Genomic DNA, 14782 nt, shown 5'->3' on the forward strand with positions numbered 1-14782 from the left:
ACACCACACCACTTAGAACTGAAGAAGCTTCTCGGATGAGAGGTGAAACGTCTTCAAGCAACTTAAAGAAGTCCAGACGCTTTTCTTTGCAAGCTCCTTTGACTACGATGACCTGGATGACTGAGAACCTTCACAGACATACTAGAGTTATAGTTGTTTCGTACTATAGTCTTCCTCATAATCAATATGATTAGCATATATAAAATATGCTGTTATATTTTTTTCTCATATAAAATTTTAAATTTATATATATGTATTTATTTATTCTTGACTTTTATTCTGAAGGCCGATTTCCCCCTGTATAAAGGTTTATTGTGAAGGCGCTCGAAAGGATGTCCCTTGCTGCGAGCTGATCAGGTTAGCTCAGTGTCGGTAGTGATTTTCAAGCTTCGCAGCAGCGTATCGTCGGTAATGGCACGGAGAAATCACTTCTCCGAGTTCCTTTAATATGCTCCCTGTTTTAGGGATAAGGGTACCACCGGACCAGTCTCAAAATGACCACCGGCTTCAGCTCCGGTTCCTGCCGGTTCGCAGATTATTTTGTGATCTGCGGACTCGACACCGAAAGCGGGCTGGAACCCGACGAACTGTCCGGTAAGCACATTAGCCATCTGGGTAAATGTCGGGCTGATGCTGGGGCAAAAAAAAATAAGAAGAAGAAGAAGAGAGGAATGAACGGGTATCATAACAAAGAGTCGGCGTTGATAATGAGACTGTAATGTTTTTTTTGTGCATGTCATCTATGAATTCGGTTAATGTATGTTTTCAGGGTAAATACAGAGCGAACCTAACGCCAGGCCTAGCTCATCTTCTCCCAGCCTGTTTGTTTGTAATGCTCGATGAGGAGCGAAGGGGATTACTGGCTGGTTATGCCTCGTTTAAAGCGCTGACATGCATTTAAATTCAAAGGCTGTCGATAGAGTCCTTGCTGCATTTCACACTCCGGGTGTATTCGTGTGAATTGATGCTGACGCTACGCAGTGTACACATTTTACATAAGGAAACGCTTTGCCTACAGTGAAATTAGGGTTGGTGTTGTTGTAACACTGATGCCAGTGTAATCTAATTGCATGTGACGAGGCTGTCCTACTGTCTCGTGGCTTTCACTAGAGGAGACCAGGTACTCAGGTAACGACACAAAAGGTTACCGGTCAGATCCCACCTCTGACATTCTCATCATCTACCAGAGACCCTCGCTGAACATGTAACCATCCTCTTCCTCCTCTTGTAGCACACCCAGCCCTTTACAGACTATTACATAAATAGCTTAAAGATCTAATAAGAGGACAGCATGTACTTACACACCTTGATACTGCTTTGCTTAGAGACTGAGGTCCTTTTTTTGTCATGAGTTTACCTGCATGAGGATGGCTTGTGGATGAAATTGAGCTTTTTGTGAATATATGTGCATGTGAAACTGTGGATGAAGAGTTCCTCGAAAGCCAGGGCTCTGATACAATCTGTGGACGATGACAGCATGGCCACAGTGCTTTTTGTTTTTTTAAAATTCTGAGATCTCCATCATTTTTCTCTCTCTTGCGGTAATATTGTCAGGGGTTTCCAGAGCACCTGCCTCTACTGAAGGGAAAGCCCCTGAATGCTGAAAGAAAAATGCCAGTCCAGTCAGCTCACATGATGTCTTTTAACACGATATTTACATTCTTGAGCTGTAATGTCACCTAGCTGTAAGCTGAATGAGAGTGATCAAGTTGAGGGGTGTAGGCTTCTTCTCACTTGAGGCACCATTCCAATTAGTGAAGCCATTTTTAAACCTGATTTTTAGTCTTTAGTTGCACTTGTCTTTTTTCAACTTGTCCTTTCAGTCCAGTGATTAAAAGGGATCAGTTTCAGTGAAGAGTTGATTTTAATCTCTTTTGTTATTTATTTTCTCTCCCGTATCTGTGTGATTTATTATGACTCAGCAGGTAGTGCGAGCCCCGCAGAGTTGCTGTTGTGGTTGAAAGAAGCGTCTGTTCTTCTCAGATGAATAACCTAACCAAAAATCCTTTTAGTTTTCAGAGCCTCAGCACCCCCAACTTCCTATTTTCACTTCCTTAAATTAAGTTCCTTTTTTGCGTCTTTAGCACAAAATTCACTTTGAATTCGCAAAATAAAATTAGTTTTTGCATTTTAACTGAACCCAACCATGCGCCAAGCACGAGTTGTCTGAAGCGTCCATACTAATGCGGCGATTTGGCCTCCCATCGATACAGTAAAGCTACATTTTACAGTTCCGAAGTAGAGCTTTTCAACACGTGCAACAAAGCAAACACTGTGAAAATGACAGCCATGTATTAGTGGGGATATTGCTGTGCTGTGTGATTGATTTCCATTCTTCAAACTGTGGTTTGCTACCATTGTGTAGCAGCAAAGCTACGAATTAAGAAGGCCCTATTGTGTAATTGACAGCTGTGTTGTTCTTCACTCAGCGCTCAAGACACTAAAATTACCCAGAGTGGGTAACAGCTCATTTTGGACACAAGCGAAAAGACACAGATGAATATATAATTTGCAGGTTGGGTTTGCATATTTTTAAATCACCTGCATATTGCGCCTGCATACTTAATGCTTCTGCGTGCGTGATGAGGTTTCTCTTAAGGCCTTCTGACTAGACTGAAACTTTGCTTCGACATGCAAACCGGGACTCTGAGGTCAAACTTCACTGATGTTGTTCTACTTACTGCATCTTGCTGCTGTTTACTGTAGAACGAGGTTAGGGGCTTGCCCTTATCAGCTGTTTCAGTCTGAGTTGAAAAGAGGAAATCAGAATCAGAATCAGAATCAGAATACTTTATTGATCCCTGGGGGAAATTATTTTTTGTTACAGTGCTCCATTTTAAACCAACATTAAGACAAGACAGACAATACGCTAACTAAGAATAGTACAATATATACATATATATACATACATACATACATAAGTCACTTATAAATAAATATTTGGAAAAGAAACTGGTGTGGAAATTCCATTGTTATGGCTTATGTATGATCATGTCAGCTAAACATGTGCTACAGGTATACCTGGGGGTTTACAGTTTTGGTTAGTTGTCCCGAAGAGTGTGTGTGTGTGTGTGTGTGTGTGTGTGTGTGTGTGTGTGTGTGTGTGTGTGTGTGTGTGTGTGTGTGTGTGATACAAGAAGATGGCAAAAAGAGTTTTGGCTTTAACCTAAGGAGATCTGGCCATCTGAACAAGGCGAAAGAAATCATGGATTAAGAGGAAGAAGACGAAGTAGTCACAACTTTAAATAAATAACCCTAAAAATTTGAATGTAACGACACAGCTGTATGTCACAGACCTTAAAAGACCTCAAAAGGTGATATCCGAAATGAGTATATGTTGACGTTATGAACAAGAAAACTGCACATATTTAGATTTGAGAAACATTTTAAATGACTTGAAGGCATCTTACAAGAAAAGATTTAAATGAAACTCTGCATGCCGGTTCCTCTTTCTCAGTATGATCCAGTGGTGATTCACGTACAGTCAATCCACAAAGAATGACCGAAACTTTCTTACAGCGTGGTGTTTGGCAGCTTAGGGAGGACCTGATTAGCATATGTATGACCCTGCGGCTTCACAGGCCACGCTGGAAGCACAGGGAGCTGAAGGATATAAGTACACATGCAGACAGGCTCCACCTATTCAAATGCTAAACATCTCTTTTGAATTTCCCAGGCAGCCTCTCTCTCGCTCTCTCCCTCTCTGTCCCCGAATCCGACTCGGCAAACAAATGAGGTTGAATGGCTCAACATGAAAGCTGAAAGCTTTAAATGCAAAATGTCGTCTTTCATATTTTCACTCAGAGCTGTGTATTTCTGGACCTGGCCGGTATTTTAAAATATCCCTTTGAAAATGCATCAGTGAAGCTTTTGATGCAGTTTGAAGAGTTATTAGAAACCTCGTGATCCTCCAGGGCAAAGTGTACAGCTAAAATTATATGGCGCTGAATATAGGGGACCTCATACAAGAACTGGCTGTATAAGCTGGCCATGCTGTGCCAAGTGATTGATCCTATTATTGATAACACCTCAGTTTTTGTTTTAATATATCAAGCAGAAGGAAAGCGCTACTTTTTGCCCGCAGGACTGAAAATTTGAAATGAGTTGTCTCAACCTCACTGTTGGAGATATCAAACTGTTCTGGTAAAAAAATAAAAGACTGTAAGTAGAAGTTTGTAGGCAAATGCTTTGAGGTTAACCACATATATCCCCCCCGCTGTGCATATTGGCGTGTAGCATGCAGTTACGGAGCTTTGAGGTCTGTGCATTGCTACCAATGGGCTGGAACTACTGGAGCTACAAGAACATTCACAGCATCTGCAACTTGATGGTGCAAAGCTGAAGAGACCCAAGTTTCTTTGTTTTGTTTTGTTTTATATTAAATTACATTTACGGTCTCTTTAAAATAGAATTTCAAATGGAAACGCCAAAAGTGGAAGCCTACTCCCCACTGATCATAATATCCAAGAACAGGTGTTATTTTCACATTTATCTTGATTTAAAATAGCAAATATTTTATCCTTGTGCACAACTATAGAATGGCTTTTAAACTCCACTTGCTGAATGATGAAGGTTTACATTCTTCCCAGTCATGGCAGAGTAATTAAACCTGCACATTCTTGTGTAAAAGGTTGTTTTTCCACCAGGTCAAATTTTTCCGCAGTTCAATCCCCTGGCTGCTAGCAGATGTGTGCTGAAATTTTAGGCTGCTGCGGTGTTAGACCAGGTTTTATGGCCCTACGGCATCTTCTCGCCACTCTGTAGATAAACTGCTGATATTAGCCTGTCTGGTATTTGTAGGTTATGTGCCATATTTCAGCTTCCTTATCAAAGGTGAACTAATTTTGACCATTTAATCTGTCAGAGACAGTTTTCCTGAGGGAAGAGGGAATGAATACTACCTAGCAGTTACATTGTAGCTAATAACACTATTACTGGCAACTGTACAAGAGTGTAACAATGTTGAGTGGTGAGTGATGGTGGTTTTACTGCAGTGTTCAACATGTGGGAGTTAAAATTCAGTGGTTATTGAATTTCAGCTTAATTACCTTAAAGACGGAGCCACTGTGATAAGCTCTCCTTTGTATGACAAGTTGAAAACTTTACTATGGAAAAAAAAAAAAAAATGAAACCTGTCGTGGTATAATATTATATCCAGGGAAGATATTTTTATTGATGTTGGTGTAGATATTATATTAAAAGTATTGACAGTCTGACATTACTGGGTTCGAGACATCTTTCTACAATAAATAAAGACGACCGCTGCTGTCGTTGCGCCTCTGGGTCAGTGAAGGCAGCTCGTCTGGTTTCCGAAAAGAACATCTAGTTGTAAAATCACCACAGAGGGTGTTGTGTCTGCTGGTTTCTTCCCTTACTCAACACAGCCATTTACAAATATAGATGTTACAAAAGATGGAAAGTGCTAGGGCTACAGTAACCAATGGGTGATATAACAATAGGGGTTACCATCTTTTATATACAGTCTGCGAATTGACCATAGTTTAATGTGATCAGATGATGTGTTGACAGTTAAAAGAACTTGTCCTTTATTTATGCGGTCAGCTTGTCCTTTGTTTTTTTTTTTGTATGTTGTACTACTGTGTAATGATAGTGTTTTTATTAAAAGGTCAATTACTGTTATGGGATTTTCTTGACATCTCGACATTTTTCTTAACCTAAAACACTAGCATAGGGGGATTTTTCACATATGCGATGACTAAAGATCACTTAATGGTAATTTCCACTGGTCAAAAAGTTTTATAGTCAAGTTCCCAGTTCTGTTATTTATTTTTTTGTTGGATTTTTTTCATTAATCAGTCCCTAACCTTTCATTAATTTTAGACCCTTTTTTATAGGGTTGTATGAGATGTGAATAGGGTACCTTAATGTATTTTAATGGGAACGATCTTTTTTCGGGTAAAATATATGCAACGTTAGTGATAGCGTTACAAAACTGCAAACTAGTGTTCCAGAGTTAAACACATTTTTTTACCTCCAGACTAACTAAGAAACACCGTGCTGGTGTTTTTGGCTAATAGCTTTTAAGTCATGTTAACAACTAAATTGAATGCGATAAGGCAGCAACTTTGGTGTCGGCTTAGAAATCATCCCACACTGTAACAAGTGGGGGGGGGGAAAAAATCGAACTTATCTTTTTGTTAAACTCACAGAAAGCACACAGGGGACCATGAGCTGTGATGGCGGGGAGTTTAGGCTGTGAGTGAGCTATCATGTTCTGCCAGTGCCGGGCCCGCTAGGTGAATGAGTGTCGACGTTATTGCTGCTGAGCTGTTTTGACGTGTCAGCAGTCTGTACAACACTTTGTGCTGCAGGGAGTTTAGTCGTGTTTGAATATAGCTTTACAGTCAGGGAGGTGCATCCCTTTATGTCTAGCCTAGTGAACCGTGCCATAGTAGGAGTGTGTGTTCATGATCACAGGAGGGATGCAGAGCTGTGGGTGGTCCCTGGCTCGCAGGATGAGGAGCTCAGTGACGCTCTACTCCCACTGCTACCGGTCCACACTCTATTACATCACAGTCCATTAGCTGGAGAATATGACAAAGGAAGATGATGTTTACACTGTAGCGTCTGTTGGTGTTTATGTTAACAAATGGCTTCTCCAGGTGAGGCAGTTGGCTTGTAATTAGTTTTAATTATAAAGATGAAGCTGAAGTGAACACCTGTCTCAGGCAGCTTCACTTAAGCCTCATGATGTAACACAACAGCCACATCATCCTGTGTGGACAGCCGTGGAAAATGCAAATCTGGGAATGATATTTTTAGTTTTTGATAAAGCTCAAATTTAATATTGTAAAACTGTGGCTGTTTCCAGCCACATGTTAAAAATAGCATTTAATTATGGTCGTTGGATTTACATAAATGGAGATTTTTCTAGAATTGTAAGCTTTGTAAATTTGCCATAGACTCTTTGTTTGCACTGTGACATCTAGGTCATGACAAGTGATGAGCACAACCCTAACCCAGAGTTTTGGAGAAAAGCAACAAACTTGGATTGACTTGAATTTGGGAAAACAATTAAAAATGTACATGTTCTGAGAGCATATAGTCAAGGGGCATCCACACAGGAAACGACTAGCAGTGATGTGCCAACCAAAGACAACAGGAAGTCAGTGACTTTCTACGACTTCAAGTGAAAGTGAAGGGAAATGGGCGGGACCTGAACTAAAGTTTAATCAAATTCGATGTGAGAAGTTCAAGTTCTACTAGTAAAAGTGCAGGATACTGCATATTGACTTACGACAGGGTGGTAATTACATTTGAGGGTTACCTAGGCAACTGGAGCCTAGAATGTCCACTAATGACTGATCATCAACGACAAAGTGATGAGCAATGAGTGCATCGCTTGCTGTGTGGACGCCCCTTTTAGAGTCAAAAGTAGGGATAACTTAGAACTCGCAGGGTTAACTTTTACTTCTTGGAATTTAATCTGAGTAACATTACTCTTCATTCAAAGCCGCCTTTATTTAGTTAAAGCTCTGCATGTTTTTTGCAAATGAAACGTTAGACCCTCGTATGTGTTTTCTTTGGGAAGGACTGTTATGCCTGCTTTATTTTACACACCTCTGCAGTGTTTTGTTGTGGCTTCCTATAAGGCGTTGCTCATCTGTGCTCATGAGTTTCACAGTCAACAAACTTTTCTGTAGTAGCTTAAGAGCCAGGTGTTTGTTTTTAAGTTGATTTTGTTATTTAAATTAAAAGAACATGCCATCTCTTATTTGCTGCACAGCCAGATGCTTCCAGATGTTTGTTGTACTACTGAACAGGTTAACAATCAGCTTGAATCCATCGTGCTCCATGTCTGCATTCTGTCGTTGAGTTTGACCTACATTACATCCTCATGAGTAGCAGATGCCATTTTTCATCAATTGTGCTGCATTTTACATTTGCTTAAGGAAAATCAAATGACACCTAAGTGCTTTACATAAGGTTGTTATGAATTATCACCATATGTAATTATTTTTAATTAATAATCTTACTGCCTTCAGTTGCTGGGGTTTTTGTAGTCTGAGATGTGTTCCTGGCCTAGTTTCTTCCCCGTGGGCTGTTTGGATATGAAAGTAACCAAGAGATTAAAGCACTTAATCCGTAAGACTTTTATTCCCTTGCCAGGATCTGTGTGTCTGTACTGAGGACTCTAATGTGAACCTGTTTGTCGCGTCAGTCAACACTTTTATTAATGTCCGATTAAAAAAGGATAAGACTTTTGAATCCAGCGGATACTTTTGCCATCTGATGTTTCCTATTGATATAACTTTAATCCATCATTTTCAAAAAGTTTATCTAGGGTTCTTGGTAAAATGCTAATGTGCAGCAGAGCGAATTAATGCAATCCTCCAGACTTGAGAAAGCGATCGTTTCTTGTCTGTGTGCACGTGTCATTACTGAGTCATTTTATAAAAGCAGTGTAAACTGATTTTCATGGATCTCACAGGTCACAGTAGCCTGATAAAAGCTTTATTTTGAAGGTGATGTCGCTAGAAAACAGTCAGAGGCATGTTTTGGGGTTGACATGCTGCTGTAATTTGCTCTCCTTGATGTTTGTTCAATGCGATGCATGAGAACGTTTAACTGGCTGGAAGGACTGCAGAGGGTCTTTTTTTTTTTTTTGTGTGTGTGTGTGTGTGTGTGTGTGTGTGTGTGTGTGTGTGTGTGTGTGTGTGTGTGTGTGTGTGTGTGTGTGTGTGTGTGTAAAATATAAAAATCGAAACTGAGCTGCAGAGCTGCAAAACAAGGGCGCTCATTCATTGTAATCTAACCCATGACTCTTTGCTGATAGCATCTAAACATCGGCGCACTTTGCCAAACCATGACATGTTTTCCAGCATGAAATTGAGTATGTTTTAGAGCGGATCACACATATGGAAATGTTTCCCAAAAGGACTTCAGAGAGGGTCTTTGTTAGGAAGTATTTGCAGGTTTGTGTTAATCCACATTCACTGTGCTCGGTGAGTACTGAGTGCAATGTATGTGGACTGTGTAATGCTAATGATGAATGTGTCACCCACTTCAAAGCTGTGACTCATTATTGCGGTTATTTATTCTTTGTATCCGGCCACAGAGATAACACTTGCCACATTTTTTAATTGTTAGTAATTGACAGCCTTATTCTTACATTCGTGGGAAAAGAAAAAAAAAAGAAAAATCCTACACCTTTCTGCTTGGAGTACTCATGAATAAAAGTTTAATACTGTATGGCTCAGTTTCCCAGACATGGATTAACCCTAGCCCACTTTATTTATTTTTTTAAGCGGAGGCCTTTAATAATCCATGTCTGGGAAACCAGACATGGATGTACTTGGTAAAGATTTCAACAGTTAGACAGTAGTAGACTAACTTTGTCAGTGTGTGCATGTTAGTTAAGGGTAGCGTTTGGCTGAGAGTGCTGCTGCTAACTTGGTTGTTGTGGATCCCTGTTGTTGCAGCAGTATGGATTTGCATGATCCAGTAAAGACACAGCGAAACACAGCATCCTAGTGTCATATCCCCACCAGTTGACTTGAATTAACATACCCACCTGTCCCCAGACGCGATGATGTCCCCCGAGTGTGCAGCTTGTTCTCAGCTGTGTGATCTGTTAACACAACATAAGAAGTGATGCGCTACCCATTAAGAAGCAGGCTTTTAATTCTATTTTTTTTTTATTTGTTGTGTAGCTTTATGCCAGTATATAGAAGCTACTAAATTCAGAGATGGGGCCAGAGGAAAACTGGCAAGGGGAAATGAAGGTAACCTTCCCACCACACACACTTCTCTTCCTGCTAACTTAAGTTCAGCTTTAACCCTTAAACCCTTTAAACCCGGCACACTTTATTTTCTCGGCAGCCCTCTTTTGTTGCTGCACAGCTGTGTTTTCAGTTGTTTTCTGTACAGGTGTGGGGACACGTCTTTTCTGTTTTGCACACTCTTGATTTCTCTTCTCCCCCTCCTCCGTCTTCCCTCACCTCCTTCAGCAGCAGCTGAACAACGAGCTGATGTTTGACAATCACTGCTTCTGTTTCTCTCACACACACACAAATTCAGTGCTGCCTGCACTGCCATTGCTTGGTCAGTGTTTACTCTCCCCCTACGCTCTGAATGACTTTTCAGTACTGCCTTGGTATGTGCATCACTTCTGCTTAGCTCTGGGTTTGAATCAACTCAATTTGCGCTTCTATGACTGATTATTTTCCGTGTCCCTCTGTATTGCCAATAAAGCTGTCAGGAAGCATCGAGATATGTTAAAGTTGGCTATATTTCATTCTTTTTTTATGATCTAATTTAAATTATCGAATCCTGCTGTTTGAGTGTATTTTCCTGTTTACCTTCTACAGCAGGAGGCTGGCAGCTTTATTTGATGCAATATAATTTTCCTCTCAAGACAAATATGCTAATGTGCTCTTTCCTCTGGAGCTGCAGCTGACATTTTTAAGCCGACTGTTCTGCTCTTGCGTCTGCATCTGGAAATCTGGTTTCTTAACTGTTTGTCTCCTGTTTTTTTTTTTTTTTTTTTCTTTTTTTTTTTTTTCTGCACTCTCTGTTTGTTTGACTTTCAGGTGAGAATTTTGAGCAGAGTCCACTGCGGAGAACCTTTAAATCCAAAGTCCTAGCACATTATCCAGACAATGTCGAGTGGAATCCTTTTGACCAGGATGCAGTGGGCATGGTATGGTATGATGCTGATACAACTTAAGAACCCTTAAATTTTAAACATTTTCTTGGCTTTCTACCAAAGGCAAATCACCAGGCCTGCGATAAAAATATTTCACTTGGATATAATATTGAAAAAATAGAAATGGCCATAAATAACAAACAAGAGAGAGGTTTCTGTTAGGTAACACCTACTCTTATAGGGCATCCACACAGGAAGGAACAAGCAGCTGTGTGGGAGACATTAAAAAGTCATTCAGAGAGGAAACAGACAAACTAGCCTGCGTCTACATGAAGTGGGCTGATCCCAGGTTAAACTTTTTTCTCAACTGATCTCAGCTGATCGATTTAAGGGACCTCTAATGGAGTAAAGGATGTAGCTGGCATATGACAGGGTGGTAAAAACATTGAGGGTTTAGGTAAACATAGTGTGGAATAACTGCTCGTGATGAACTGTCAGTGAAAAATTGATGTGATGATCAAATCACTTGGACCCCTATGGTTTTTGACCTTGGAAAAATCCTGATAGGCCTTAAGAATAAGATAGATCTGTTAAGGAGCAAATCAACAATTCTCCATGTAAAGCATGTATAAGTATTTTTTTTTAATGTAGTGAACTATTTCAGTGATATGAAGATATTGTATAGTAATTTTGTTTTAACTTTTAAATAATTTTTGCTGTTGTCTGTGAGTCAGGAGATTATTAATTTGAATTAAAGACGCGCAACGAGAGGAGGAAAGCGATCTTACCGCAGTCTCTAAAGCTCGGAAATGAAAACATTATATCATGCCTGTTTGATCTGCAGGAAAAAATTTGAATCTATCCAGCTACAGTTTCATCTCCATGATGAGCCCTTTGTCTTTGTTCAGCTCTCTGAATCCTCTCCTGTATATCCTTTTTGCAGCTCTGTATGCCAAAGGGTCTGGCGTTCAGGACGCAGATGGATTCTCGGGAGCCTCAGTTCCACTCTTTTATCATCACCAGAGAGGATGGCTCTCGGACCTATGGCTTTGCCCTCACCTTCTTCGAGGAGGTGACCAGTAAGCAGATCTGCAGTGCCATGCAGACTCTTTACCACATGCACAACGCAGAGCAGTATGATATCTTGCACACTCCCACCTCCCCACAAGGACCCGAGGACCAGAGACGCCAACACACCCCTTCTCGTCCCATGCTCCACGCCGCGCCCGCCATCTCTCGTTTGCAGCGTTTTAACTCGTACGACATAAGCCGCGACACGCTATACGTGTCAAAGTGCATCTGCCTGATAACACCCATGGCCTTCGCTCAGGCCTGCAGCAAAGTGCTGCAGCAGCTTCATCAGGCCGTCTCTTCCCCACAACCCCCACCCCTTCCCCTAGAGAGCTACATCTACAACATCCTCTACGAGGTTCCCTTGCCACCTTCTGGGCGATCCCTCAAGTTCTCAGGCGTCTACGGGCCTGTGGTGTGCCAGAGGCCAAGCACATCAGAGCTGCCTCTCTTTGACTTTGCCATCAGTGAAATGTTTAACCTGCTGGGGGTGGAGAACGTTCTTCAGCTGTTCACGTGTGCCCTGCTAGAGATGCAGATACTGCTCTACTCACAGCGTAAGTAGCTGGTCTGCTGGCCTAAACACATGTTCATCATCCACGTGCATAAGTGTCAAATATATATGCAAATACACTGCAGTCAGGCTTGAATTTAACATTAGTTTGTACAGTTCATTAAAATTGGACATGTTTTCTAAATAGCTGAAAGGACAAGCTAATTGTAAATGATATGAAACATCTGCTTCTCTGCGGGTGGTGAGGTCATGTGATCCTGTTAGTAAAGTCGTGTCTCAAGAGATCTCTCTGGAGCTGGGGGACATGTCCCTGTCATCCCATGAGACTAGGTATTATCTGGGGAGCTTGAAGGATGTCTAACAAAGGAAACGGAATACTTAGATTGCTAATCACACAAAAATGTTGTTACACTGTATATTCATTCTAGTCTTTTCAGTCATATTTAGTCTCACCGTGTCGTTATTATTAGTTACAGGAAGAAAATGTAAAACATTATATGGTCTAATAATAATAATAAGGCCTGTGTTAATCTTGGTCAGAACTCCTTTGCACAACATATTGTCCATATCAGAAATCAGATGTGTTTCTACTATAAACAGCTGGCTGCCATACAGATAAAGTTATTAAAAAATGTTCTGATTTCCCTGGTAGGCAGCGTAGTACCTTGCTATTCACATTACAGTTGTAACAAATGTTGTCAGAAATGAAGGAAAGAGGGGATTGTTTGACAGAGAAATTTCCAAGGTTTTGGAAGCCTTGCTCAGAGGAATCTGGTGTTTGAAACAATTGTTTTAAGCATATTGTTCCATCTCGTGCAGGATAACCTTCCTTAGTCTATCTATGTATCCTGTGTCCTTGGGAAAAATGCTCAATTGAGAAAAACAATGCTCAACTGAGGAATTTAAAAAAACTACTTCAGCAACGTTCAGTAGTAATACAAATCAGTTTCGAGTCCACAATGATCATCTCACATTAAATTACCTAATTTTATAGGATCTGTTAGCTAGAAAGCTGTTGTTTTTGTTCAGTGTTCACCATTGAGAGAAAGCGCGTGCGTGTGCACAGAGAAACTTGGCGATCCCTTAAGGATGGATCTGATGTTCTGATGGGATTCATTACAATTGCAAGCGAAAGCAAATGGTTTACAAAACTGCAGGGCCCACAGGAGGGAGAAGCTCTTAATGGGGAAAGCTGTGGTGTTGCTAGGCAACCTGGAGACAGGGAGGAGAGAAGTGATGCAGGATGATTATTATTGGTTGGAAGTGACATCATGGTTCTTTTCACCCCCATAAGGCTCATCACTGCAGAACATGTGAAGGGTGTTGTGGAGAGTTAAGCCTTGGCAATCTGCCACTGAGGAAGAGCTGAGGGATTTTTACGAAGGGACGCCACACACCGAGGCGGGGGATGCTCTGCAAATAAGGAGACGACAGTGTGTGGCATGTGCTAAAAATAACACTGAAATTCTGATTAAAAGAAAAAAACAGCGTAGATAGCATCTTTTCCACAAAGCTGTAGAGGACAAGATGTTCAAATACAATCTGTTCTTCCTGTCCTTCCCAGACACTAACACTACTATGTGTGTTGTTACTACAGTTAAGATGGCATTTTTTTATGTTTATTTCTTGGTCATTTTCTGACATGAGGTTATTGAAGTCGAGTGTGACAGGACAGGTGAAGTCAGAGGGACAAAAAGGTGTAAAGGAGAAGTGCAAATGCACAGATCTGAGGTAGATTAAATGATGAAGGTTGTAGAGTCCAGCTCAGAGTTCCTCCAGTCATTATGTTGAAGTGTCCTTGAAGCATAAAGTAAAGCACTGCATGAATGTTTGTATGAATGTGACTTGCAATAAGAAAGTGCTTTGAGTGCTCAGTCAGAGTAGAAAAGCACCATGTAAGTATCAGTCCATTTACTATTTAACAAATCAAGTTTAAAAACAACAAATATGATGCTGCGCCCCTGTCTGCACGTTCTGTGTTTTAAGGCTGTCGCACTATTATACAGAATCACGCTGGGATTTTGGCAACACACAAATAATCATTAAACAATGCCAGCTTTCCAGTGTATCATCGTTTTCATAGATTTTTCCATGAAAAATCTTGTAGTCTTTGTTGTTGTGAGGGGACCGAGTCACTTAAATCGAGAAAATTATATCGGTTTATTCTTAAAATATTTAGTGTTCTAGGCTATTCATAGTAAAAACTGAGCATCTGATCTAGGATCTCTCTCATATACAGTTGTGGTCAGAAGTTTACATAAATTTGGGCGTGAATGTCGTGGTACTGCGAGGTTTTAATGATTTCTTTGAACTGTTCTTTTTCTACGGTGGAATGATTGTACAGTATACATTGTTTTAATTTATTTTGGATTTTCTCTAATCTACAGTCTATTTTCTCTGTGCCAGCAACAGAATTGTTTGACAGAACTCATCAGATTAAGCAATACTCAGAACAATGAGAAAGTCCAAGGAAATTGGTGAAGATCTAAGAGAAATGTAGATTTACACATTGGGAAAGTCTCTTGGAGCCATTTCTAAACAACTGCAGATTCCGGGATCGTCAGTTGACTCTGTGCCAGGAACCAATT

General features: G+C 40.6%; 1 protein-coding gene across 4 annotated transcripts in view; it reads left to right on the plus strand.

The window, feature by feature from the left end:
* The first annotated feature begins 331 nt into the window (after window positions 1-331).
* dennd5a (DENN/MADD domain containing 5A) overlaps window positions 332-14782 on the plus strand; it is a 34807-nt gene continuing 20356 nt past the window's right edge. For 2 of the 4 annotated variants that reach the window (XM_085402352.1, XM_085402365.1), the window contains exons 1-4: window positions 332-594; window positions 9675-9746; window positions 10554-10663; window positions 11553-12237. In XM_085402352.1, coding sequence (XP_085258478.1) covers window positions 495-594; window positions 9675-9746; window positions 10554-10663; window positions 11553-12237 — 967 coding nt within the window. In that variant the 5' untranslated portion in view covers window positions 332-494. The remainder of the gene's footprint in view (window positions 595-9674; window positions 9747-10553; window positions 10664-11552; window positions 12238-14782) is intronic. The other 2 variants (XM_085402360.1, XM_085402370.1) reach the window with 1 other exon arrangement.

Source organism: Rhamphochromis longiceps, linkage group LG1, assembly GCF_057381845.1.
Source record: "Rhamphochromis longiceps isolate RC_006_pf linkage group LG1, R_longiceps_female_GT1.1, whole genome shotgun sequence".
Classification (NCBI taxonomy): domain Eukaryota; kingdom Metazoa; phylum Chordata; class Actinopteri; order Cichliformes; family Cichlidae; genus Rhamphochromis; species Rhamphochromis longiceps.